Here is a 27,930-nt window from a genome sequence, read left to right as displayed (position 1 = left end):
GTCTCAAAGATAGGAGATGCCAACAATAGGTCTGTTAAACCCCATAACCTGACAGCTTGAGGCAGCCCATGCCACATGCAGGCTGGCACAGGCATCATTGGTACCATCTTGTGACTAAATACAAAGTCAAACAAAAGAAACAGTGGGAGAGAGAGGACAGAGCAGCAGGGACTGAAATTAGGGACTGTAGCAACCATGACAGTATTTCTGCAGACTGCAGGGAGAGGTCAGAGGAGGTACTATGAGTGGGCGGGGATTCTGGGCTAGGATGCTGGGGAAATGAGAGGTGTGGTGAAGAGTGTAAGAGTAGCTGTGGGTGTTGTGAGGAGGGCACACAAGAGAGAGAGCTCAGACTATTGCAGTGGCAATAGTTGAAAGACATGGGCTAGGTTATTGAGGCAATTCACGTTTGTTGGGCAACCCCATCCTGCAAGTTTTCTGCAAATACCAGGCTGGGTAGAGGAAGGAACTTTTGTGACATGAGGACTTATGTGTTTGCAATAAAGAAAGAGTTCACACTGCAAGTTCAATACTACTCTGTTAAAAATCAGTCAGCCATAAGGCACAAGTTACAGTTAACTGTATTAACAACGGTTAGCAGATGTCATCGGTTATGGTTCTTGCTATGTCTGAGAAGGAGCTCTGTGAGCCAGTGTCACTTCATGACTTAAAAGGGAGGAAAAGTCGAACAGCTTCTCCCAAGTTTTTCCCTCCTACAAAAATGCAGTTCTGGGAAGAGAAGAAAATTTTGTTGTTTTCAGCCTCACACCATAGAATGTTTTTAAGATTATGGACATGTGTAAAAAAGGACCTGCTAAAAGACTGCAGATTTGGCTGGAACATTTCTCTGCACAAAATTGGTCAGATTTTTCGTATGAATGAATCAAAAGCGTCTGCTTTCCACCAAGCGATCGTGATATGTCTGATTCTTCTCACTCCTACAGAGTCAGCTAAACTGACAGCACATGAACACAGATCAGTTCAGACATCTCTTTCTGTCCACTCCAACTTGATTGCTTTTGGTGCACTCCCTGTGTGCTGCTGTTATTACCTTTGCATGTCAAACACATCAGTGCTATGCTGTGGGAGCATCTTTGCTAAAGTTATGTCTTCATTGCAGATAAAGATGTATTTTTATCCAGGGTGGACATGATTGTGCGCCACCCTGCTGATGTGACCGCATTAAATGATGTAGCAGCCTGCAATCCATCAGTTTCCATATACCGTTGCCTGTTTTTACCTTGGATAACTGATTAGCTATCTCATTGTTGAAAATATAGCTGGGACAAGCACTTTTGATTTCACTGTGAAGTAAAGTAGATGAGAGTGTTTGGCTGACATGTCATGACAAATCCTGCAACTTTATGGTTTTAGAGAAAGTCAACAAAAACCACTTACTGTACTGTAAGAAACATACACTTAGAAATCACTTAGTGTCACTAAAACAATGCCCAAGGAAAGAGCAATGTGTTCTTACATAATGTTATTTGAACACTGGCAACTTATAAAAACTAAAATTCCAATGAGATACACAGTCAAGAATTCATCTCAAATGCTAACTCAAGTGCACACTGTAGCTGTGCTTTCTGGATGAATATTCAGTCATTTGTCATTTGGTGCATAACAGTGCACACAGAGAGTTTTTTTAATAGTGAAAACACAGCTGAGGGAGATGCTACTAAAATGTAGACCAGGAGATCTTCAGATAAGATAGCGTAATTCTACCCTTAAGCACCTTTCTTCCAAGCCTTCAGATGGTTCTGCTGAATGTTTTATCAGCAAGAAATACAGAATTTGTTTCACTAGTTTATCCTTTTTTGTCTATCAGTATATTATATATTTTTTCTATGTCTGTCTATAGCAGTATAAAAGGCAACCATATATTGCAGAAATTCTTTCCATTAGTGCCAGGCAGGAACAGCATCTTTAGAGGAATTCAGTGGTCAGTGAATTCACATGTACTGCATGTGCTTTGGCAAGACAGATGGATTTTTGAGACTGCAACTGGATGGTTTTAAAACCCTTGAGAAGCCTGCTCCAGGGCCTCAGTACTTTTATAGTTGGCCCAGAACACATACTGTATCCTTCTCAAAGGTGTCCATTTAATAGTTGTATGACCATTTTCTTATCTCTCAGAATATTATAACGTGCAGCAACTACCTCCTCTGAGCCCGACTGGTAATTCAACATCTATTAGAGTACTTCCTAGAAGCTGTGACTGTACTTTAAAAGCCAATAATACTTCCTGAGATGTTTTTCTTCTGAAATGGATGTAATGCTGACTTTGCCTTCCCAAATTCTAGTTTCCTATTCAGATAACGATATGCATCCAAGGATCCTGTCTGAGCAAGTTTGCAGAAAAAAAGCTGCAGAAAATTAGTTAAGTGACTCTATGTCACACAGGTAGTGGATTACTAATCTGCTGCTACAGATTCTTAGGAAGATGTTAATTCATACTTGACCATAACATTTTATTCTCACTTAAATGTTTTGACTTTCTTTTCTTCTAGTACCTGCATGCAAATGGGATTGTGCATCGTGACCTGAAGCCAGAAAATCTACTCTATGCAACACCAGCACCAGATGCACCACTAAAAATCGGTGAGCCACATTAAATGTGTGCTTCCCTAATCCCTTTGTACCAATAGTATGTGCTAACTGATGTTTACAGTATATATGTCTCACAACCACTGTATTGGAAGATAACACTTATACTCAAATGAACAAAAAGTTACGACTTCAGGAGCACAGCTGTGCATGGTGTTTTTAAAACTAATACAATACTAGGTGCTTGCTTAGAGAATTTATAGCCAAAATTGTTCAGAACACAGCAGAGAATAAAGCACTCGGGAGAAACAGGAAGGATCATGAGATCAGCATACAGCTGCACGCACCAATTCTGTGTCCCTTATTTTGTTAAACTAGTATTTTAAGAGGAAATGTTCATTGGCATGAAAATACAAATGTGCTGATAAGCAGTAGAAAGCAAACTGAGAAGGATGGCTTGTGTTTTCAAGGCAGATTTGAGGGATAAGAAGACATGATCTTTGCAAAGAGGATAGGAAAGTTACTTGAAGCATGGTTGGCACTACAGGGGGGATGAGGAGGGGCAAGATGAGACCAGGCTCTTCTGAACAGGATGTATTATACCAGTTCTGTTGGGGATGGCAGGCGCTTGCGAAGTGCTGGGTATGCCCACTTTTAGCTTGAGCAGAGAGGGGCTCTGTGCAATGGACCTGAGCTGTATGTAACCAGTGTGGAAATATCACCTTGTGCTCCCTTACTGGGAAGCATGGGGGAATGCAAGTGAGTATTGCCACATTCCTCAGACCAGTGTTCATCATGGGTTTCAGGAGCCAGATTTCCAAGAACTAGTCCCAAGCAATTTAATATGAATTTCTAGGAAAGTCTTGCATCTCAGGATGATGGTGTCTTATCTTTCCTGGAAAGGCTCTAAACAGCTGTAACATGGTAGTTTAATGCAGCATCCAGTGGCCTTAGTTTGATGGACAGAGTGGTGTAGGGGCTTCTGAAGTATTTTTCTAAATGTGATTCTTCATCTTCTGATTAGGTTATTACCTTGTTTAAATTAGGATCTCATTGAGATCAAGAACATGGCAGTGTTTATAAACATAAAGTATATTTCTATTTAGATAAATAGTAATACATAAAGGATAATCATTTAGGGACAAGTGAATCCCAACTATGCATTTCTAGAATAAAATATGAATTATTTTTATCCTGTTCTTGAGCCAATACATTCCCTTTTATATTTACTGTAATAAAACAAAAATACTTTTATTTTGCATTTTTAAGGCCAGATTGTCATCACCTAAATTAAAATTTGAAGAAGCTCAGTTTATTCTCAGTGAAAATTAAAAGTGTTGTGAAGACTTCAGGTTTTGTGTCTTAAAAAATGAGTCATGCAAGTACAACGTGTAATGTCATGAAGGCTCATGCTGTCCAAGTAGTAATTCAAGGCAAAAACACTGTAAAAAGTGTGATCAGTACTTCTCCTGGCACAACATCAATGCTCCCAGGAGCCTTCTATCAAAATACTGCTGGGATTTTCTCTTGCAGGGACTGTGTACTCTGACCATTATCCAAGAAATCACTGATGCACAATTTGTTAACCCCAGATTATTGGGTTACTCACAGAGTGGAAGCTGAATATACACCTAAAATGCATTTCTGGATCACTGCATGTATGCCCTTAGGCATCCCATTTTATTGGCTTTGTGCAGCCTTCAGGGTAAAATGTGAGCTACATTTCTGTCAAGCAAGAGCCAGGAATACTTATTTTTACAGACAAATTTTACTTCTGGATTGCAGTCTGGGTAGATTCTTTAAATTGATCCTCATATCTGGAAACAACAGTGCTGTCCATTTAATGCATAAATACGTAATTATATACAGAGTGTAAACAAAAAAAAAAGTGATTTTACAAGGGAGTAAGAATATTAATATTCCTAAACAATCTTAACAGCTGACTTTGGACTTTCCAAGATTGTGGAAGATCAGGTGACCATGAAGACTGTTTGTGGAACTCCAGGGTACTGTGGTATGTTGTTTTATTATTTACAGTGTGCCACGCTTAATGTGAAGTTGTTACATTTTCTCTTTCCAAGTTGAAATGCTTCTTCCTAAAGTCAAAATTCAAAAAGCCCCTAAAAAACAGAAATAAAAGCTAAAATTCAGAACTGGTACGGGGTTAAATTTACTAAACTCATATTCTCTAGCAATGAAGCTTAATAATCAAAACATATGTTACGGTGCAAGTTCATTGCTCGCATGGAAATAAGTTCAAGTGTTGTAAAAATGCTGAAATTACTAACATAATAGTAGAGAGGCATCAGCAGAAATTTGGACTATGAAAGACATAACAGAAAACACTAAAACTTTATACAGTTAATCACAATTATGAATATTTGAATATTGCTTACAGTGAATTTATTTTAAAGTAATTTTTTTTAAGATGGAGGAAATCAAATTATTCCTTAGAGTAAGGTCATAAATTAATCCCCTAAACCCAAAAAATTTCAGCAAATATGTGATTTTAAATGCAGGCTTGACTCAGACCATTCTGGTGCACACTGTGGTGGGACCTGTGTAACAGGGTTATGAGTGCAATATCAAGGAGCGCTTTGTGGCAGATCTTGTCAACTGAGGTGACTGGTGTAGATCTAGTCATCTCTTTCAGCAGTAAGAAGGCTTTGGCACTTTTAACTAATCCTTTCTTCTCCTAAACAAAGTAAGAACGAAATCGTAGGTTTTCTTCAGTTTTACCAAGAGAGTGAGAGTTGGCATGAACCACTGCTTACCAAATGGCTAATTTGCCTGTGCATTCACAATACTACAACAAGTATATGTTTACAGGTGACTTCAGAGCAAACGTCTAACATGTAAGCTTAGCACCGTATTGCACAAGGATGGTAATTTGAATGCCTTTAATAATTTAGAAATTGGAAAATTATATACTTAATAACATTGAGTTTATATTTTTCAGTTGGTGGCCTTTAAGGATAGTTTCTACTTTTTAAACTGTGGAAAATGTGCACAAAATTTAGAAATTGTGTTTCATCTCACTTGTCCTATTCTTACATGTTTCTGGTTTTTTCCAAAATCACAGCTAGTTCATGCTTCTCCATCTTGTAGCTTTTAATAATGTAAGGCGTCTAATCTGAATGCAAGAAAACCACCACTGATAGCTCAAATTAAAACAAATTTCCATAGAATCATAGTTAGGTAAAAGTATGTTCCCTCACTTTCATATGGGAGAATGAGGTTTTGTTAAGCAAGTGAAAAAACACAGTACTGGTAACAGTCCATGAATAATTAGAAATGGGGGGGTGGGGGGGGTGGGGGGGTTCTCCATTGCTTTGGGGAGAAAATAAGTGGTGCAGAGAGTGAATGTTACAATTGCTGTATGCATAACATCTGGCAAACAATGTCATAGCTGTGCTATATGTCAGATACCAGTAATGTAAAGAGGATATAACTAGAACCACCACCCCTCCCTCCCCCCCAAATCCAAAATCTAAAAACAGAGTTCAAGCATAACCTGCCACAGCAGAGAGAAAGTAAGCATACAACTCATTTGGAAAAAAATAATTAAAAACATGCTGCCAAGCCCCAGCGGCTGTTCCCTCTTGGGGCTGGAGCAGTTTGCTCTCCCCGTGGGGCTGTGGGTAGAGCTTATCCTGCTGCAGGCAAGGATGTGTCCAGCCTGGCCATCCCCTGCACACGGCAGACTTCTTTCCAGCAGCAGCATCCCCAGGTCAGAGGGGACAGCACAGGCCTGTAGGATGCTTCATCCCCGTGGAGAGCTTTCAGCCTGCCTGTAGGTGGGTGGTCTGTTGGAGCAGGGCAGAGCCCTGGTGGATTCTGGCTCAGTTTCCCGTGGCAGTGCTGAGCTGTGCAAGGCTGAGGAGCCAGCAGCTGGATGGAGCCTCGAAGAATGTCTAGCAGCTTTCAGCAGGGCATCCTGTGCATGCTGTCAGGCTCCTGGTACAGCACCCTTGTGCACAGCTTCACTGTCAGAGCAGGGACAGCTAGCTCCTGGACATGTGCAGAACCTCACCAGGACTCATGGAACCAGAAAATGAGCCAGAAATGGATCCTCCAGTGCCAGAATATGCAAAAGAGGAGCCCCTCCAGCAAAAGAGGGTTACGACTGCCTCTGCAGTCTACTTGCCCTTCATTGCAATGCACTTCCATGTCAGCAAACCAGCTAATGGTCAGGGAGGCTGGTGATCTCTTTTACACGAGGAGAAGCCTTCTGGGCTTCCCATGGTGTATCCTCACTTCCAACACCCAGTGTGATCTTGTGGAGGAACCTATTTCTGCTATTCTTGCTCAACTTTAGATCATGAATGGGCTTCTCCACAAAGGCTGCAAGTTACTAGCAGTGTGCTGGGTGGTAAACATCTCAGTTTTGGACAGAGCTGAGCCAAGCCATACGGAAACTAAAGACTTGGCATTTGCTTTTGTAACTGTAGAAGCAAAGAAGACATTGGAGTAGACCATAAAATTGCTCTGTTACGTCGTAGCACAGCTGATAATGGAATTCAGGTGACACGTCTATTACCTTGTATGACATTCTCTACCAAGCACACACAGGTGCCAAGTATGCTTTAGAATAGCACTGAATTCCAGTCTGCTTAGTTTTGTAAAACTGTACTTCATGTATTAGCTGCTAATGTTCTGATTGTCTTCTTTTCTGACAGTTATACTACAAATGCCATAAAACTATAGTTAGTATTAAGCCCTTTTCATGCCTGTCTTTGTATACTATAAAAGTAGGACTATGTTTATTCCCATAGAGGAGCCCTCAGAGTAGGGACAACTTGGTGGGGAGGGCTGAGGCTGAATGTCTGTGTTTTGAAGAGAAGAAAGGAGCTTTGTGACTACAGATGTGGACCTGCAATGCCTGCAAACATGGACTTGCAATACTTGATTTACAACCTGGTTGACTGACCATGCAGAATTCCTGGTGCCTGGAAAATACTCAAGCATTTCTTTCCAGAAGTGGAGGAAACCCAAGAGGAATACTGTTGAAATGCCAAATTAAACTATGAATAATTGATAGTCACAGGCTGCCAACTCCCACATCCTGCCTACTCAGTTATCAGCAGCTTCTCCAGAAAGAACACAGCAACAAAAACACATACTGGAGTCTGGATACTTTGGCATCAAGACTTACCAATTTACAGTCCCTGGGATGTGTAAAATGATGCAAAGGAATGAAAACAAGAAGATGGTCAGAAAGAACTTAACTTCCTGAGACACTGCATTTTTAATGAACTTAATATGAAGGGCATAAGTGATTCCTGACAGTAGCACCTAAAAATAAACCAGTGCAGACCAGTGATTCATGATCAGTGTTACAGCCAACATCTAAACTAACAGCAATGTATTGGTCAAATCCATTCATCAAAAGCAAACTTCTAGAAACATTAAAAAATCATATTTGAAAGATGTATAACTGTGTAATCACAGTCCAAATAGCAAGGCAGACGTGTATATACCAATCTTTGGTCTCCTTTGTGGCCATTTTACAATACTGAGGTGGAAAGATAAGAAAAGCAAAAGAAGGGTAGAAAGTGTTTTCTGCCCCTATGCTGGGCAAGATGACATCCAAAGAAACATTGTGTTCCCTAGAAGAATCACAGGATAGTCAGGGTTGGAAGGGACCTCTGGAGATCATCTAGTCCAAACCCCTGCTAAAGCAGGTTCACCCAGAGCAGGCTGCACAGAATTGCGTCCAGGCAGATTATGAAGGCCACCAGAAAGGGGACTCCACAACCTCTCTGGGCAGCCTGTTCCAGGGCTCTGTCACCCTCAAGGTAAAAAAGTTCTACCTCACACTCAGAAGGAATTTCCCATGTTGCAGTTTGTGCCCGTTGCCCCTTGTCCTGTCGCTGGGCACCACTGAAAAGAGCCTGGACCCGTCCCCCTGACGCCCACCCTTAAGGTGTTTGTGTGCATTGGTAAGATCCCCTCTCAGTCTGCTCTGCTCCAGGCCAAACAGCCCCAGCTCCCTCAGCCTCTCCTCATCAGGGAGATGCTCCAGGCCCCTCATCACCTTCGTAGCCCTCCGCTGGGCCCTCTCCAGTAGTTCCCTGTCTCTCCTGAACTGGGGAGCCCAGCACTGGACACAGCACTCCAGATGTGCCCCACCAGGGCAGAGCAGAGGGGGAGGATCACCTCCCTCGGCCTGCTGGCCACGCTTCTCCTGATGCCCCCCAGGATCCCACCGGCCTTTGTGGCCACCAGGGCACACTGCTGGCCCACGGGCACCTTGCTGCCCACCAGCACTCCCAGGTCCTTCTCCGCAGAGCTGCCTTCCAGCAGGTCACCCCAGCCTGTGCTGGTGCCTGGGGCTGTCCCTCCCCAGGGGCAGGACCCTGCACTTGCCTTTGTTGAGCTCCATGAGGTCCCTCTGCCCCAGCTCTCCTGACCAGGTCTCCCTGAATGGCAGCGCAGCCTCTGGTGCATCAGCCGCTCCTCCCGGTTCTGCACCATCAGCAACGTGCTGAGGGGACACCCTGCCCCTTCACCCAGGTCACTGGTGAACAAGCTGAACAGGACTGGGCCCAGCACTGACCCCTGGGGAACACTGTGAGCCACAGGCCTCCAGCCAGGCTCTGCAGCGCTGATCACAACCCTCTGAGCTCTGCCACCAGCCAGTTCTCAGTCCACCCCCCATCCACTCACCTGACCCACACTGCCTGAGCTCACCTGTGAGGGAGTCACGGGAGACGGTGTCAAAGGCTGAGGTCAAGGCAGACAACATCCACCACCCTCCCCTCGTCTACCCAGCCAGTCATTCCATCGTCAAAGTCTGTTGGGTTGGTCAGACATAATTTCCCTTTGGTGAATCCATGTTGACTGCTCCTGATAACCTTTTCCTCTACATGCTTAGAGATGACCTCTAGGATGAACTGTTCCATCACCTTTCCAGGGACAGAAGTGAGGCTCACCAGCCTGTAGTTTCCTGGAGCAAAGAGGAAGTGTATTGGCCATTAAACAGAAAAACAGTCCTATTTACTTCAGAACCCCTCACGTGACATTAACAAACATGGCAGGGAGAATGATGGTTAACATTTCTTTTCTTGGTCCATCTCCATCTCTTCCTCTGAGGGCACTGGCTACTTTGCTTGTAGACTGTCCCATTAGCTATGGGTTAACCTGAGTTTAAATGAGTTGGGATCTAGTATCCCTTCTCAAAAACAGCCCCTCATGTTCATCAGTTTACCTAGCAGAAGGGTAAGCTCTCTGAGCTTAGAGAGGCAAGCATTTGCCCAGCTGCCAGATGTACACATGGTATGTAGCAAACTTAGAGATTCATGTCTTTTGCCTTCTATATTAATGCTTTGTAAAAATGTTTGATGTGTTCCCTGCATGGTAAATCCTTCAGGTAAGCAGAAGTCTGAGCCGTCTGCCTGGAGACCGTTTCGGAGTTGTGTGCACTCTGATTAAAGTCATGCTTGGGGAAGCCTTGCTTCCCCTGGATGATGCTGCGTGTTCCTTGGGAGAGCTAGCTGCCCCAGTGGAGAACTCCCACAGGCTGGGAGCAAAGCACAAGTTTGCCAGCAGCCTGGGGCAGTCTAGAAGGGCAACCAAAGCTTCAGGCTGAGGCAGGAGCTGTCATACATTTTGGGAAGCTCCAGCCCTTCTTGGCCTTGCTGATCATGGCTGTGAAAGTGTAATGTGGGAAGGTGAAGATGTGTGTACATGGTGCGGTGTTGATACATGCAGGTGCAATAAAGTCCTTTGTGGCAGCCATCTGATGTGCATCATAGAGCTCATGACTACCATCCTACCATCCTGTACATCTGATGGATATTAATACAGAACAATGGTTGCTGAGAAGGGCTACTGATATGTGGAAGTGTAGCTCAGTAGTGTCTTTTTTATTTTTTTCCAAATTAGTTAGGTATTTTTGTCTGTGTCCAAAAGGTGAGGGAATGAAGGGTCTTGCCTCCCCCAGTATCGAACAATTCCTTTTCTTCCTCTGGAGATGTGGCATTTTCATCCTGCCACCTCAGCAGCTTTGACCAGGGAGGCTTGCCCAGTTGGAGGCAAACCTCGAGGGTGCATGGAGTTAAGAGCTCCGGGGCCAGGGGTGCTTGAAGTAGGCACATCACAGTTTGGGCATATTTTCAGTCACACGCAGCAGCAATACAAACTGTCTGAGGGATACAGCGGTCTGCTCAGCTTTCCTTGAGGTGTGTCTGTCAAGCTTCTTGGGCAGAGATTAAGTCCTCTTTACCGTCACAGAACTAGTCCCCCAAGACTGCCTGGTCTTTGCGCCTGCTCTGAACTGCAGCAAAAGCAATTGCCTGAAATGGTCTCATCATTCCTTACAATTAACACACAATACCAAAAATAAAGCCCAAATAAAGCACCAAGTAAATAATTAAAATACTGAAGGAAAAGTACCACCTCGTTTGTCATATTGCAGCTCTAGTGCTGCTGTAGCTTTTTGTGGTTCCTTTCACCAAAAAAAGCAATTTGATACCAAAGTCCACTTTTCATTTTATTCTGGCTGTGCATGGACATGACTTCTGTTGCTTTATACTCAAATGAAGGGAATCATTTGCCTAATTAAGGGCTTAAAGGAGCAGGCCCTAACTTTTTAAAAGACAGGCGTGTTCATGGAGTTTAAATTGACTTTGTGACTGTTATTTCTGCATTCAGCTTTCATCTTCTTGACAAGTATTTTATCATCTGCAGCACCAGAGATACTACGGGGATGTGCCTATGGCCCTGAGGTGGACATGTGGTCTCTGGGGATTATCACCTACATCCTGTAAGTACAGATGGAAAATGCATGATCCTGAACTTTAAATGTGATCTTATTTAAGTAAATCAAATCCTAGAGGAGCATGGCAAAACATTCAGGTTATATAATTGATAAATATAATGTTTCTTGCTGAACAGCAGTGAGGTCTGTGCAGATTTGTGCTATTAATGTGAATGAATAGCAGCTGAAAGCAAAAATACAAGCATACAAGTATCAGAAAGCATTATATGTTTTCATTTTCATTCACACAAACTATAAGACATACCATGATCCTAAGTAGCTTCTCAACTACAGATGAGGCAAGGAAAAGTTATACCTGTGAATATTCCCAAATACAGCTGCCCCATCTGTGTCAACCACAGACACTGCTGCAGCTGCGGCTGCAGCATCAGTGTTGCTGTCTCACAGCATCTCTGCCAGGAGGCAGGGAACAGCCCTGAACTGTCTGTCTGCAAATCAGTCTGTTGGGTTAAATGATTAATGTTGAAGTGTTTCACTTCTTACAAGATAACCAAAGACACTGTTGACAGAGGGCTGTGAGTGATGCTGGCCGTACTTATTTTAAACAGTTGAAGCTGCAACTACAACCCAAAATTTTCAGACAGCTGTGTCTAAAGGTAGGCACTTGTATCTGCATCTTACTATGGCTAGTCCTAATTTAGTTGGTAAGCACTGTAATTATTTTATTGCATTGATGGAATCTTTCAAAGGAAGATTATTGAGAAAGGAAGATTGTTCCTGCTGTATTGACACTTCTCTTTATGGGAGAATAAATAATCTATTCCATTGACAACACCGATATTAAGATTGCTTGTGTAGTTGTATACAATACTTGCAGGATGCCTTTTATGGGAAGAAAACAAGATTTTATACATATACATTCAAATTATGGAGGATTTTCTACATCTGGGCCATTATCTTTTCCCTTCTAGGACTCATTAACTCTGTCCAGCAAATGCAGCATGTAATAATACAATTAATTTCTTTATGTCTTTTGCAAAGAACGAATTATATTTTCTAGTGTTTATACTGAAAGTACTTGTAAGGATATGTAAACACTGATGGAAATATCAGAAAGTATCTTTTGTTCTGCACATAAGCTTCAAATAAGTCACAGCTCTTCTTTCAGGTGCCTGTAAATAATAGGCTACAATATTCCTATTTGCCATTTCGTTATCTGCTGCTTTTAAAATGTGAATCTTTGTCTCAAGGCCTGGTTCAAGTCTGTAGAAGATCCCATCTCACATATTGCCTGCCAGGTGATCACTTGTCATCAGTTCTAGTGGTCCGTGTGTGGCACAGAGATGAGAAATTTGCCAGCAAGGCTGTCCCTGAGATTGGAGCGGTGACTTTTGTGGTCCATTTACAAAGATACCTAGATTAAGCCATGGCCTTGTTTAGTTATTCAGTGACTGAGGGACAGCTGTTGTACTTAAAACTGAGAGCCTTCCTTAAGCAGAGCTTGCTTTTAAGTGTAGACAACCTCCAAGTGAGAAAATGCAAATTCCTATTGGAACATATTTGCTATGTACAGCCTTTCAAAACTTTCCAGCTGTTGAGGAGTTGCTCCCAAGACACATTAAACCTCTGCACTTTTTAACACTGTGTAAACACAAGCATGTGAACTCCAGATCTGGATGGGACACCATCAGTACAGATACTCCTTTACTTCCTCTGTTCCTCTCCTCCACTCTCAAAATCCAATTTGACCTACAGGAACAAGCCAGGCAAATAGGGTGCTAGTCAAATCACTTGTCCATCTCTTCCATTCAGCTTTAGCAATATTCCACCTTTAAAACTCTTCTATTGAGTTTAAAGCTTTGTAGATGAACGTTTCTGATGGATTAGAAGCTGAGACTAGAAAAGTACATGTTCAGTAACTAATTCATTAATCCTTCAGCCTAAAGGACAGTGTTGCATGTCTCAGTCTCATAGTTCAGTAGAAGGAATGCCTTATGTATGAATGCATGTATGAATATGTATGAATGACTTATGTACGGTCAAAAAAAAATACATTGCTGTATGTGCCTCTAAAATAGAGTGCATCTAAGAGTTAACTACCATGCTACAGAAGACGTGCATAAAACTGTACCTTCTCACCAATACAAAGTGGATTTATCATATGATTAAGAAAAACTTTGACGCATATTTTGTCAGAACAGTTATTCCTGAGGCAAATTATATTAAGGCCTATTGATGATAACTGTTTTAATTCCAGGGAAGCCACTTTTATAGTTTTAACAGCAAAGAGGACCAGTCGTTTTGCATTCCAGTGGCAGATTGGAAACACTACAGCATATTTGAGATGCAGATAGTGGCCAACTAACACAGACACTTTGTAGTCAAAATTGCATGGATTTAATTAAAGGTGGTTTTTTACTCACTTAAAAGGGCACAAAACATTGTCTGATCATTTCTAATTTATTTTGAAGTGGTTTACAGGTTCAATTTATCTAATTTGAAATCACACCTCTAGTTTTATTCACCTGATTTGGCACGTAGTGAGAATTCTGTCTGCTGAAATGGAAATTTTTTTTAGATAGAAGCATACCCATAGAAATTGTTAATAAGGCAACAATAGAAGATAGTAGTGAGTTACAATGAAAATATTTTCAGGAGTAAATAAAAGAATCACTTCCAAGGCTTCCAACCCAGTCACAGCAAGCCTTAATTAAGCATGGTCTCATTGTATGATGGTACCAGTTACCTGGTATCCAGAAGCCAGTTTGGGCTGATCCAGTTAGTGGTCCAACAACCCTCCTCAGCATGGGGGTAGGACCCCATCTGAAGCAAGCTCAGAAATGGTGGTGGGAGAGGCAGGCAAATAGGAGGGGAGCAGCAGAGGGACAGTGACCAGTTCCCACCTACTGCTTCAGTAGGTGGGAGCCGGTATTTGGAGGTTGGATGCTTGTGTTTTAACCCATCTCTGCCAGACTTGCAAATTAGTAGCGTGCCCGGAATGTGCTTACAGTGGAGGTTTTCTCCTCTTTGGCAGTGCAAAGTGATGCAGCTGTTCCAACCACAGCTACACACCACTCCCCAAACCACATTTCTTCATGGAACATCTGTCTCCTTTTTCAGGACAGTCAGCACACTAATTTGGTTTAAAAATATAAAACCAAGTTAAAATGTAAGGTCAAATTTTCTAGATTTGCTGCTGTCTTGTTCTTTACAGTCTGCTCTTGTTTTTCTGTCATCATTTCATTGCTTGTTGCATTTTCTGGAGACAAAGTATCAGACTTTCCGTTTAGCTCAGAATACTTACTGGTTGAATAGGAAATTCACTTTAAAATTTTTGATTATGTGTGCAGGCATGATTAAAGTGCAATGAAATGACAAAAAAGGACATTGTATAAATGGAAACCACTTCTGTGAGTTTGCTTTCCCCAGGGCCAGCAGTGTGGATCTGTATTTTTCAATATATTCATAAATGTGGTCCTTAGTGATATTATAAAATTTCTTGATAATATGTAAGCTACCTAAGTAAAGATGAGGGCTGATTATTAAAACCTGCCAACGGTTTTTACATTTTGTGGATGACAGGACGAAAGAATGTACATTGATGATCATAGTAAAAAAAACAGTCCTAACTGGACATATAAAAACTTCTAACTTCACAGGTAAAATGTGGTTCCTCAGCTAATTCCTATCCCTCAGGAAAGATTTACAGGGATTCTGATAACATACTGAACATGTTAACTCTGTGCTTACAGTCCAAAAAAGTAGAACCAAGGTCAGGAATTGTTATCTAAGAGATTCAGAAAAAGGTAAAACCCATGGCTTGACATAAAAACAGTTTGATAATTGAAAATAATTAATTAATTAACGAACAAGCAATAATAATTAATCATAATCATAATAAATTATAATAGAAGAGATAACAAGAAGAGAGAGAGGAATAAAGCTCAAGAAAAACAAGTGATGTACAATTGCTCACCACCTGCTGACTGATGCCCAGCCAGGCCCCAAGCAGTGATCAGCCCCTCCCAGCCAACTCCCTGCAGTTTATAAACCGAGCATGGCATTCCATGGTATGGAATATCGCTTTGGCTAGTTCAGGCAGCTGTCCTGGCTCTGCTCCCTCCTGGCTTCTTGTGCACCTGCTCACTGCCAGAGCATGGGAAACTGAAAGACCTCAACTTAGGGTAAGGGCTACTTAGCAACAACTAAAGCATCAGTGTGTTATCGACATTATTCTCATAATAAATCGAAAACACAGCCCTGTACCAGCTACTAGGAAGAAAATTAATTCTATCCCAGCCGAAACCAGCACCCACTTCAAAAAGACACACAGCTGGAGAAGACTCAGAGAATAGAGCAGGCGTGAGCAAAGGTTTCAGACTGAGGAATGATAAACGGTCCAGGGGACTTCAGCCTAAGGCCAGCAGAATGAAGAGCTGCTAGAAAATATTTATTGGCATGTAGAAGGTAAACAGATATGAACTGTTGCACAGCTACTTTTATGGCAAGTCCCTGTGTTCATAGTTCCGATTACAGTCATGTGAAAATGGGAAATTCACAATTAGATCAACCTTTCCCAGTGCTTTTGAATGCTTATGACCACATTTTGCTCTGCTCTGTAGAATTAGGAGTTCATAAGTACCTCCAGGTCTGGTTTCCCAGAGTGGTCTACAGGGCATGAATCAGGGAAAGATAATACCGGGAACTGTTTCGAACAACCCAAGACTAATTGCACTTTCATAAATTTCTTCTGTTTTTATCCTTTCAGACTTTGTGGCTTTGAACCATTTTATGATGAAAGGGGAGATCAATACATGTTTAAGAGAATCCTAAACTGTGAATATGACTTTGTGTCACCCTGGTGGGATGATGTGTCTCTGAATGCCAAGGATTTAGTAAGTAAAGCAAAAATAAGACTGGAGTATCTTTGCTGATATGTATTTGGCTAGTTGCTTCCCCTGAGAAAGAGTCCATTTTTGAGTGGGGGCAGAATAATTGGTTAATGAGTTGTTCATATGGCTCCTTGCTTTTCTTGTTATTACCTCTGGCATATTATGGTGCTGTTAAATATCCCCTGTCAGTCCAGTGCTGTAATTTTGCACTTAAAACCATGGATGTTCAGGTCCTTCTGTGAACTAAGCCACAGACTGTTGGCAGCTGTCACAGTGTTCATGCCTGCCTTTCATTCTAGCTCTGAAATGTTTCATCATTCCTCTTGCAGGGCAACCACCTCCAGGGGAATGTAGAAACAAGCCCTATATTTTATGCAGTTTTCAAGTCTGAACTTTAGAGGAAGAATACAAAAAGGAGTGAAGCCGCCTCCACCCTGCTTTTGCTGATAGCCTTTTTCTGTCCATTTAAGCTTTTTCTCAGTAAATGAGGAATGACTCATTTTAAATATGGTCCATTAGCAAAATACAAGGGCTGGCATGCTATCTGCACTGTATTCTTTTATTGATGGATGAAGTAAATTGGATCCAGGAGATACTGATCTGCAAAGATAGATATGCTTGAGTTTGATTTTTAGTCAACAATAACTTGCACACTTCAGTTATTTCGTTAGCACTGAAGACACAAATGCAGTTCCATATTATACAAACTGTGCCATAAAATACTACATAATTAGTGTTTGTAAAGTACCTCAAGATGCCTCAAATGGAAGAACTGTAGAAGTTCAAAGTACTTTGTTGTTGTTGTGTTAGATGTGAAGTTTTTCTAAGGTCAAAAAAATATCATTTACTGCATTGTATTGTCAAAACCCAGACAAACAGCAGCCTGCAGCAAAGCTGTTCATTTATTTTATACAGAGATCTTTGGTCCAAACTGGTCCCTAACATTTTCCTACAGTAAAGCTGAGTTTCAGGTCTGAACACTGTATAGCAAGTTGTAGGTAAGGATGAAGCCCATGGCTCTCAAAACCCATGCTGTGGGAAGTTCTGAGGTGTTCAGTTGAAGTGATTTGCTAAACTTGACCTCTTTCATGGGTGCATAGCAGGGTCCAATGATGCCTGTTCTCCTGCACCCACTTCAGGGCACCGTCTTTCTTTAATGGCTCTTTGGAGGGAAGCCAGAGAGCGCTAAAGCGAGTCCTTCCTCCACACTTGGGTACATAGCAGTGGTGGAGCCCTGTGCCTTCACTTGCACTCTGCTCCAAGAGAGTGTGCAGTCAGGACAGTTGCAGAAGTGTGGCTCTGCTAAGTACCGTCTATGTACTTCTTTACTCCATCCTCACCCATCTTATTTTTAAAACACCACTTGTCCACACATACAGCAAAACCCATGAAATGCAGCTTTACTGGACACACTTCGTATTCAGCAGTTTGTAACACCTCCACTCCCAGAGGTATGTCTGCAGTTTCTTGTTCCCAAAAATATCCCAGTGTTGTGTTTGCAGAGGTGCAGCTTCCCTGGTCTTGATAACAGAATGTTTCAGAGTGTGCTAAGAGAGAAATACTTGTACAGTGGTTTTTAGTTCATGTGTACATGAGATTTCACATCTGCATGAGATGCATACATTGGCATTTAAACTTTCCAATCCAGTTTAAACCTTGTCCAAATCCAAAAGTGGGGATAAGGGTTTATGTGACAGTTCAGACATACAAAAGTCTATGGCTGATACTGGCCAGCTGCTTTGGTGCATACTCTTAAAATGTTGGTAACCATTTGATATTTTTTTCTCCTTTCTTCCCCCTTAATGGCTGTTTTATTCAGATGTTACTTATGGAGGACCAAGAAATCCCAGAAACAAAATATGTGCAAAGACTTGAATGCAAATTCTTGTTGGTTTCTTAGAATGTGTTTCACTAAGATGCTTCCCAAACCCCCAGATGCAAAGCTTGGTAAGCATACATGAAGAATAAGGTTAATGGTCTTCTGTATTTCTTCCTTGTGATGCAGGTTAAAAAGTTGATTATTTTAGACCCCAAGAAACGCCTCACCACTCTACAGGCTTTGCAGCACCCATGGGTCACAGGGAAGGCAGCAAACTTTGCACATATGGACAATGCACAAAAGAAACTTCAAGAATTCAATGCCCGGCGTAAACTTAAGGCAAGTCTCTGGACATAGTCTCTGTTTTGTCTATGAAATACGCAATTAGAGTGGTAGCCTTGCAGAAACCTTGCACACTTTTCAGGATAACATTCCTGGAAGCTTTTTTGAAATGACTAATGAAGATGAAAAAGTTGAAGGTGACTTAGAAAATGTCTGCAGCCAAACAAATAAAAATAAAGTTGATAGAAAAAATGAAGTTGATAGAAAATTCTGTCTAAACAGACAGAACTGAGAACATACACAGCTTTCACAAATTCCTTACCCTTCTTTTCTTCCTTTCTTCTCTTCTTCCTTCCTTGCTTCTGCCCATCTGTCTGTCCTGTACTATTTGCACATCCTTAGAGTACTGACCAGAAAGAACAAAATTCTGAGTAGTTTCTTCATGAGCATTCGTAAATGTGGAAGGTATTTAATCTACTATAGGATATTTTGATGTGTAAGCCACCCTCAATTTCTATACCTATCAATACAAAGCAAGAGCTTAAGCCATCCTTCTGTATAATCTAGAGTCAGAATTTCAGACATGTAGATCCATAAAATACATGGGTTAACATTAACAGGCCCAAAACATGCATTTCCAGGTAACTTTGACAGCAAATGTGCAATAGAATTCTTTATCTGGAAATTAAGTGCTGCAAGGCTGGATGGGACCTATGCTGAAAATAACATCAGGTTTTGAATCACCAGTATGCTCCTTTACCATCTAGTCTGCGTATCTACCATGAAAAAGAAGCAGGGAAATATTTTTAGGTGCAAATGGAAGGCAGCTGGGCATCTAGCTGACATAACGTCGGGAAACCTTCTTCTCCCCTAATCCTTTCTTCAGTTGTTAAAGATTTGTGTCTGCTTAGGAGAGACTTTCAGGGATATTTCAGCACAGAAATTATTACCAACCGTCACAGTGAAGCTGCCCTTGTAGCCCTGGGGAATGAGCAAAAAGTATCTTATCTGAGACCTTTACAACCCCCAAGCAAAACCAAATTCACAATGACCCTTAACTTTGGTTTTACTTGGGGTTTTTTTGATATGGTTATGGAACTGTGACAGAGAATCATTACAGAACAAAGAAATGTCATTTACAAAGGTCTCAGGCACTGTAGATACAAATCACAGGTATGCTTTGCCCATGCAGAACTGAGTAAATGTGTCTATTAACATTGTTCTCTTCAGAAAGATTTCTGTACCCTTACTGCACAATTGCTGTTATTCACTGAAGATGCCATGCGTCATTATTATATCAAAATGATTTCAGAGCATGAGCAGAGTCATAAATTTCATTATTTCTGCATGAGCTGTCCAGGAGGTCACAAACACACACATGCTGGCTTTGCATATTATGATTTTGATTTTCCTTATATTTTTACACCTTTGATCACCAAGACTTTTTTGAAGCCCAGGTTATTTAGAACTCTATAGTCAACCAATTTATAGTTCTGTGTTTAAAAACTGTTGCTTTTTATAAGTACTTCTTCAGTGCTTTTTCTATTTAAGAGTAGATGACCAAATTTCCAGTTGTTAAGAGAATTAACTGAGTATAGCTTTTATTGTAGAGTTAATAGTTGTACACATATATATGTATGAAATGAACCATAAATCTTTAGGCAATTAATTGCTGTCCAAAAAATAAAAGCAAAGCAGAATAGTGAATTCAATAGTGAATACATACTTTACTTGTTGTTTTGTTAGTAAGAATAATATAACATTATCCTCTCTTTTCCACCATGCAAGTCCAGCAGCAGGCTTTCTGTATTTAAAGGCATGTTTTAATAGAGTAACTTTAAAGCTCTCAGTCATTATTTGGTTCTTCATAAACTGTGTTGAATTTTTTTCATAAACATCCACACAGCTAGTGGGAGGAAATGACATTAAAAGTATCTTTATACATTATAATAGCATTGAGTGGCATGTTCTGTTTGTAGATTGTTGTCTGAAGCTCTCTCACCACTAATGTGGCTCTGTGTGATTTTTCTGCTAAGAGGTCTAGACCCTCACTGTCAGAATTATTGCCACTTTTATTGGCTCATGCCTTGTACTATGACTTCATATTCTGTATTAGCAGATTCTTCTTTCTTGCTGATGTTTATATAATCTGATTTTTCATTAGCATATTCTTTTCCTTTTCTTTTTTTTCCCCATAGTTAGCTCTGCAGACCACCCAAAAAACTTCCTATACTCCTCATCCCCTAAACCCACTTCTTCTGCGATGCCTAAGCGAAAAGCTAGCCGAGTCAAAAATAGCTAGAGTTGTCATACAGAGATTAGTATTTCTTTCCTTCACCTCTGTATGTTTGTTTTTTCAGACAATAAAAATCTCCAAGGCAAGGGGTAATATAACTGTTGTAATGCATGTCTTCAATCTGTGACTTTTTTTGTTATATGAGAGCCTATCCTCAATGTGTATTTACATATATATATGTAGTAAGTTGCCTGTGTACCCTGCACCATTGTGCTTGGAGTATGCAGTAGTGCAACAGTGATAAAAATTGTTTCCCATCGAGAACTTTTCATGGCATAATCAGTGATAATACTGTTATTATGAAGAAGATAACTTTCTTTTTGCCATCTAAATTCAACATGAGATCTGAATTAATTTCTGAAAAAAAATGCAGCATATGCAGCTGAAAAAAAATTCTGTTCATATTGGAAAATTTGTAGCCTTGTGAAAGCAGCAGTTTTAAACCTCAGTCCAGTATTTCAGGTGGCCTTCTACATCTGTCCAGCTCCAGGCAGTTATCCGAATGTGATGTTACCGGGAGGACAAAACGCAGTTACGTTCCCTAATGGGATGATGCTAAGGCTGCAGTGCTGACAGACCATGTCCTTTAAGGAATTTTTGCTTGATCCTCCCTCTCTTAGGCTGCAGTAAAAGCTGTAGTGGCATCAACTCGCCTTGGCAGTGCCAGCGGTCACAGCGCACATGACAGCAACAAGCCCAGCCGTAACCCGTCTCCCGTCCATGACAGCAAACCTGAAGAGAAACCCACTCAGGAAGCAGAAGCAGCTCCAGAAGAAATGTCTTAGGTCAATGTGCTGCTTTGTTTCAGCTGAGATCTGTCATTTCATACACCAGCTAACTCATCATTCAGCAAGAAAGATTTGTAAGCTTGGCCTCTCTGGTTCTGCTTTGGGGTGCCAAATGCACTGGCTGGTGATCTTCAATGCATGTGACTGCTTATGAAAATAGTAAACTGTTCCATAAGGCATGTCATGGAAACAGTGTTATTTGCAGTAATACCAGCAGGTGAAAACATGGGGATTAATAACTACCTACCAGAATGCATATACTTCGTATACATCTATCCAGTGTTTCTAGATGGCATTTGAAACAAAATACTATTTAATTTGGTTTTATGGAAGTAGGTGTCTTCTGTATGTTGTAAGTTTCTTTGAACTGCTTCTTTCCAGATTTAGTCCTGCAGCAGGCAAAAGGAAGGAAATACCAAGCCAATGCTTTTAAAACTGATGTATGAAATAATGCTTTTTATCTGTAAAATTCAAAAAGTATTTGGGGATTTATATGCAAAAAACATTCCACTACTTCCGAGAAGAAATTGAAATGTTAGTTCTACTGGGCATGAAAATGTACGTTCCTCAAGCTTGTGTTGAGAATGCCTTATTCTGACTTTTCCTGTTTATATATAGCATTTTAATGACAACCAAAATTACTCAGATTTTTGCCATTTCATTCTCTAGTAAAGTGTTAGCAAAACAAAATGACAGACTAAAAGGGGATTATAGTAGATGCAAATTTTTGAAATACCATTATATTTATTAATTCATTTTGAAACTGTGCAGTTAGAAGATGTTTTTATAGGGCCTAAGGGAATAATCTGCAATTACGCAAGTTGTAAATGCTTGAAGGAAGCTATTCCACACTTAATGGTTTTGCTCTGAGGTAACACTCTTATACGAGGTCTGGGAGCAAGTAGTATAATCTAGTTTCTTCCCAGATAGTTTACCCTCGTGAGTAATCAGTTTCCACTCGTCAGCATAATTAGTCCAGATTTTCCTAATGAAGGACCCCTCCTGTAAAGTGATCCACCAGCACAAACCTTGCATCCACCCAGAGCTCCTGTGTCTTAAGTTCAAAGCTGTGTGCATGGATCAGCTTGCAAAATTAGTCAGGCTCTTCAGATGTCTTGATGTTTTTGTTGAATGTAATTGATAGGAATTGAAAAAACTAACATGCATCCATATGTATGACCATTTACAATTGTTTGTTATCACTTTGATAGCACGTGGATTTCATCTTATTGATATATTACAGAAATGGCAAAAAGTACCTGATATACAGCAATGTCATCTGTGTGTTATTTTTTTTAATACTGGTAGTTACCCAACATCCAAATACACTCAACATTCCTCTTTTACTTTTTTTATGTTGTTAGGCCTTGCACAACTTGCCTTGAAAACATATATCAGCTACTGAAAAACCAAGTCATTAATAAAATATTCAGTAGCTACATTTCCTGATGAAATTAAAGAGTAATACAATGTTATTCATGTGGTAGGTTTGATAAATAAAATGTAATCTAGATTAATGTAAAAAAGAAGATTAAAGATATTGTCTGTACTAGGTGAGAATGCATGCTAATGAATGTATTGCACTTGAGATTTTTTATCCATTTCTTATGACTCTTTGAACGTCTACAAAAAGGTTTCCTAATTAAGTGTGGTTGAAATTTAAAGTACATGCATCCATCCTTTTCCCAGGAGACACACTTTGAGGTCAGCTGAAACAGCTGGTAGAGGCATGGCTTCTGTGGACAGACCAACAAGACACTTTTGCAGATTTTCCCTTGAAAACAAGTAGAGTAAGACTAATCACTTTGGAGAAGGAGATAGTTACACCCACCTGTCTCACTTTTTACTGTCTTTCTTATCTCCTGTGAGATGACTGCAGGATGAATACATTTCACTGCCACAGATTTCTTCCCCCTGTTGCAGTGGTGAAGCCATCCAATTTTGTCAGTGGGGAGGTTTGATGGAAAAGGTTGGATTTCTGTAACATTTTCTCCTTAGTTTGGGATAGTTGCTTTTGATCTGCAAAAATGGAGCTAGCTGCACAGTCATTGTGCATCTGTGAGTGCTTGAGCAGAAATATCTTCACCTGTGGCATGGTTTGCTGAGCTGAAAAAGTAGTCCCAGCTGATTCTTAAAGTTATTCTTTGCTAAATTATATCACAGCATATCATTATGATGAACTGATGCCATGCAACCAGAGACCTCTCTGTGACAGCATGATCTCAGAGGCAGCTTGGTGTTGTGCATAAAGGTTCAGGAGCTTCAGTTGGTTTTGCTTAGTTTTCTTTTATTATGCTCAATATGAAACAATCAGGACATCTGTGCTGAATGAATTACCAATATGTGACTCAGTAAAGTAGTGTGCCTGGCTTATGTACTATGCAGAAGGAAGAGCAGTGCTAGTGTGTATGCATGTAGCTGAAGAAAGAAGAGTTACGTGCATTGTTTTTGTCTGACAAATCACATCCTGGTGGCATCTGCCGTAATTCAGACTTGGGAGTAAAACACCAGTGTCTTACTGTGACTGAAAAATATGAACACACTCAAATACTACTGGAGGTGGACCAGTTCCACGTCTGTGCTTACAAACTAGGTAGAAAATTACTGATGATCTTCTCTGTTGAAATCCTAAGCTTTTAAAATGTTGGAGATATTAGTAAAGTCCTTCAAGTACATAAGAGAACCTTGCCATCTTTTTTGACAAATTTGAACTTAGCAAAACTTTTCCTTTAGCGGCACATTGTAGTATTAACCAATTAAAGTATAATATTTGAGAGCTAGGCTGAGGAGCTGATGGCTGTTCAATGGCTAACAATGTCCTGCCTTTGCACAACAACAGGGTTTTTTACAGGTTCAGAAAGATTCACTGCAAAATAGAACAGATTTCCTGTGATTTCCAACACTTTTGCTTCCGATTTTGTGGATGACACTGTGGATTGCACTGCATGAGCCCAGTGCCGGTTTGTTAGCTGAAGTTTGTACTTTGCTTTGTGCAAGCATGCTGTAAAGATGCAGACACACCATAGTCAAACTTTTGAATGCAAAAGAGCATGAAGGCAAAAGTTTGTGATACACCACGTGCTTCAGAAGAAGAGTACTAAGGGCTCTGTCCCCACAAGTGAGCAGGCTGTCAGGCACATGGAGAGGAGTGGCACAAACCGCCCAGCATTCCCTTTGGAAGGACCCCATGCCTCCATGAATAAAGCAAAAGGCTCTGAAAAGCTGTGTGGTATTACAGCAGGATATAAGTGGCAAGCAAAAAGTTTTTGGAGGGCGCTCAGAGCAGCAGGGAGTCCCAGGCTGGAGGAGGCTGTGGCACACTGGTGACAGAGCCTCAGCACTTACCAAATAAAGATCCTTCTCCCTACAGCTTGCGCTGTGAGTGAGACACAGACTCAGCAGGTGGCTCTGGGGAAGGTGAGGACAGCACTGCATTTTCTGCACCCTCGAAGTGGGGAAAGGGAAGAAGATGCTAGCAGTTGTCAGTGTCCAACTTAGTAGATGCACAGAAGTATCTGCTAAGCAAATGCAGGACTCTGGAGAATAAACACCCATTTCCAAATAATGATTGACAGCTGTCCCTCAGCTCTCACACACATCCTGGGGCATGCTGTTATGCAGAGCCCTGCAGTGCAGGTCTCAGGATTTTTTTGTAAGGTTGACATGTGAAAGTATAGGGCAGAGGACTCCCAGCAGACCCTTGCACAGTGTCCTGCATATTGCCAGCTTACAGAGTGACAGACACAAGTCTTAGCACAGTGCCTTGACCCCTGGCTTGTGCAGAGGCTGTGTATTTCTCCTGGTGAAGAACTCAGTTTTATGTGGTTGAGTCTACCTTGTTGGTGCCTCAGGTTACGAATGTATAGCTTATGTAGGCATGGCATTCAAATAACAAAAAAGATTTTCTTATATGGGAGAAAAACAGGAATGAGGCTGACCAAGCAAGATACACAGTTAGACCTAGAGCACAATGGCAGGGATACAAACAAGTCCTGATGATACCAAAGGTAAACAGAGACGGCTCAGAACATCCTTGAAGTTACTTGATAAAAGCTTAAAGGACGTCTTCTCAGAGTAACTTCAGTTAGAACACTATTGCAGCTGCAATAGTGAGAGTTAATTCCACTTTTGTGTAAAGAAATTTAGCTTGATAAACCCTTGCACAATACCATGTTGCACTGAACAAAACCCATCAGCTTCATTGCAAAATAAGAAAATATAATGGTAAGGAACAAAGACGAGAAAAATACTAATAAAATAATTACCTAGTCCAGTTATATCTAGAATGTAAAGATCTTAGTTCCAGAACATGTATAAACTTCTAATGGCAAGACTAGGTTCTGCATGTCAGCAAAATTTTCCTTTATGTCTGGGAGGTAAAACTTCTGGCCAGAGTAATTCAGTGGAGATTGATGGAGTGTCAATGCAAATATGGAGAGCATTGCATGGAGTGTGAATACTCTGACTTATGTAAGGATGGAACAATGTCCATGCATAAAACTAAAAATCCAGCAAAAGCAAAAAACCCTCCTGCACTGCATGTTCTTCTACCCCTCTGGAGTGGAACAGAGAACATGAACTTGGTCATTATTGGAAGGCATTTAGTATTGCAGGGATAGGTGTAGTACGGAAGCAGGAACAGAATGGAATAGTCAAAGTGGCCCTATTCTGAACGTATCAATAGACATATATTAAAATATATATATGCACACACAAATATATACATTTATCAAAAGAGAGGCAGAGGCAGAGACTGCTGAACAGTCTCCAAAGGCCACATCTGTATGAACCTTTTAAGCCATCTTTTTCCCTTTGCCAGCATTGCTCAGCTGGAACTGAAACCATAGGGTTTAACGTTCTTGTATACATGGATCATTGCTGAATGAAATTCAGTGTAATGGACATAAAGGTATGAAAGATTAATAAATAAAATGTTAGAGAGTTTCCCCAGCTGTGGCTCCAAGACAGCTGGGAAAAGAGTCCTTCTGTGACCTTGTCCTTGGGCCAAAGTGGAGTGATAAGACAAGCACAAGGGTTAGAGCTGCCCTAAACCGCACAAGAGACCCCTGCCCAGCAATGTTCCATCCACAGCACATGTGACCAAGAACTGACAATCTGCCCTAATCAAACCCTTAACTTTTATATCAGAAAGATGCTTACTGGCCAAGGCATATTAACCAGTATGTGTTCACTCCCATTACGTAGTGTGGAGTTCCTCCCATAGTCTCAGCTACCTTTTTCTGCTCACTTGAGAAACTGCAGTATTCCAGAACATTATATGATGACACATAAAGAGAAAATCTTAAAAGAAAGGGATCTTTTTCTGGTTGTCCCTTTCAAACTCTGGCTTTGATAGCAAGTATTAGCATGCATTCATGGCCAAATGGCCTATTGTTTTTCTTCCCCTTTTATGCTTATTTTTCCCTGGCTCTGGACCTCATGGGGCACCCAGGAAGAGCTGTCTGGCTGTCAAGTGGGAGAAGAGCCACCTGACACTTGGCAGGTTTCAGCTGCACTGCCCTGACAAATCTACTGTTGCCTTTGGGTCTGTCAGGTGGTTTTTCTCCTGCTCTTTGAGTTGCTTGTGCTCCCAAAAGAGTCTGGTCAAGTTTAAATATATTCCTCTATGAGCCACCTTGGTGTGATTTGTCATTACCAGTTAGTACCCAGGGAGAGGTATTTCTCCTCTCCCTCCCCATTTCTTAGACACATGCTGTTTGCTTTCTGCTTCCTTTCTCAAGAGCCTATACCGGGCTCACAGAAATAACCCAGTGCTGGGCAACTAATGCCAGAGAGAACCAGAAAAGAATTCAGCTCCCTGAGTTAGTTTCCCAGTAGAAAACGAAGGCATCTGGGCTGCTGTAGATGCTTTAGCTGTATGAGCTGCTAATGTTCGGGGGCGGGGGGGGGGGGGGGGCGGGGGAGGCGGGGAGGGGTTTGGGGGGGGGGGGGAGGGGGTTCAGAGCAAAGTGGCATGAGAACAGCACCATGCCAGGTTCTGCTCCTCAGCACCAGGAAGCTCCTTCATCAATGGCATCTTTTTCCTTATGTGGAGAAGATGTGATTTAGGTCAATCCAAAGAAACACATCAGGTTTAGAAACTCTGAAAAATATCATGTGTGCTATGACCGATGATGATCTTGTTAATCATTTACTTAATACCAGTTGATATACTTAGTATTATATTTTATGCAGCATTGCCTCTTACAGTGTTGGCAGAAGAAACAGTGAAGTCAGTTTGTGACACTTGGTCCCATTTGTTGTCTGGAACTGTAAATAATGATCTGCTTTATAATACAAAATCTGTGTGGAGCCAATCATTGCATCTGTATATGTACACACAGGCAAAGCCTGTCAAAGAGAAAAAAGAATGTGATTCTTATCCCCGTGTTGGGTGGATCTGGGATGGCTCTCCTAATTGAAATTACTGTGTCATTGCAGACTTTAGGCAGTTATTCTGGTAACTCCAAAGCTAAGGCAAACCATGCAAATGGCAGGTAATCTATCTCAGACACGATGCCACAGTAGCCACTGAGTCATATTTATTCATCCACAGAACTGTGCATAGGGATCTGCTTTATCAT

General features: G+C 41.1%; 1 protein-coding gene across 1 annotated transcript in view; it reads left to right on the top strand.

Moving 5' to 3' along the window:
- The window catches only part of CAMK4 (calcium/calmodulin dependent protein kinase IV), a 170,276-nt gene extending 148,249 nt beyond the window's left edge, over positions 1-22,027 (top strand). Inside the window, exons 6-11 of the mRNA XM_005242512.4 lie at positions 2,511-2,601; positions 4,487-4,561; positions 11,239-11,314; positions 16,038-16,164; positions 18,167-18,319; positions 21,179-22,027. Coding sequence (XP_005242569.1) covers positions 2,511-2,601; positions 4,487-4,561; positions 11,239-11,314; positions 16,038-16,164; positions 18,167-18,319; positions 21,179-21,343 — 687 coding nt within the window. The 3' untranslated portion in view covers positions 21,344-22,027. The remainder of the gene's footprint in view (positions 1-2,510; positions 2,602-4,486; positions 4,562-11,238; positions 11,315-16,037; positions 16,165-18,166; positions 18,320-21,178) is intronic.
- The last annotated feature ends 5,903 nt before the right edge of the window (positions 22,028-27,930 follow it).

The sequence above is a fragment of the Falco peregrinus genome, chromosome Z (assembly GCF_023634155.1).
Source record: "Falco peregrinus isolate bFalPer1 chromosome Z, bFalPer1.pri, whole genome shotgun sequence".
Lineage (NCBI taxonomy): Eukaryota > Metazoa > Chordata > Aves > Falconiformes > Falconidae > Falco > Falco peregrinus.
This window is presented reverse-complemented; position numbering and strand designations above follow the sequence as displayed.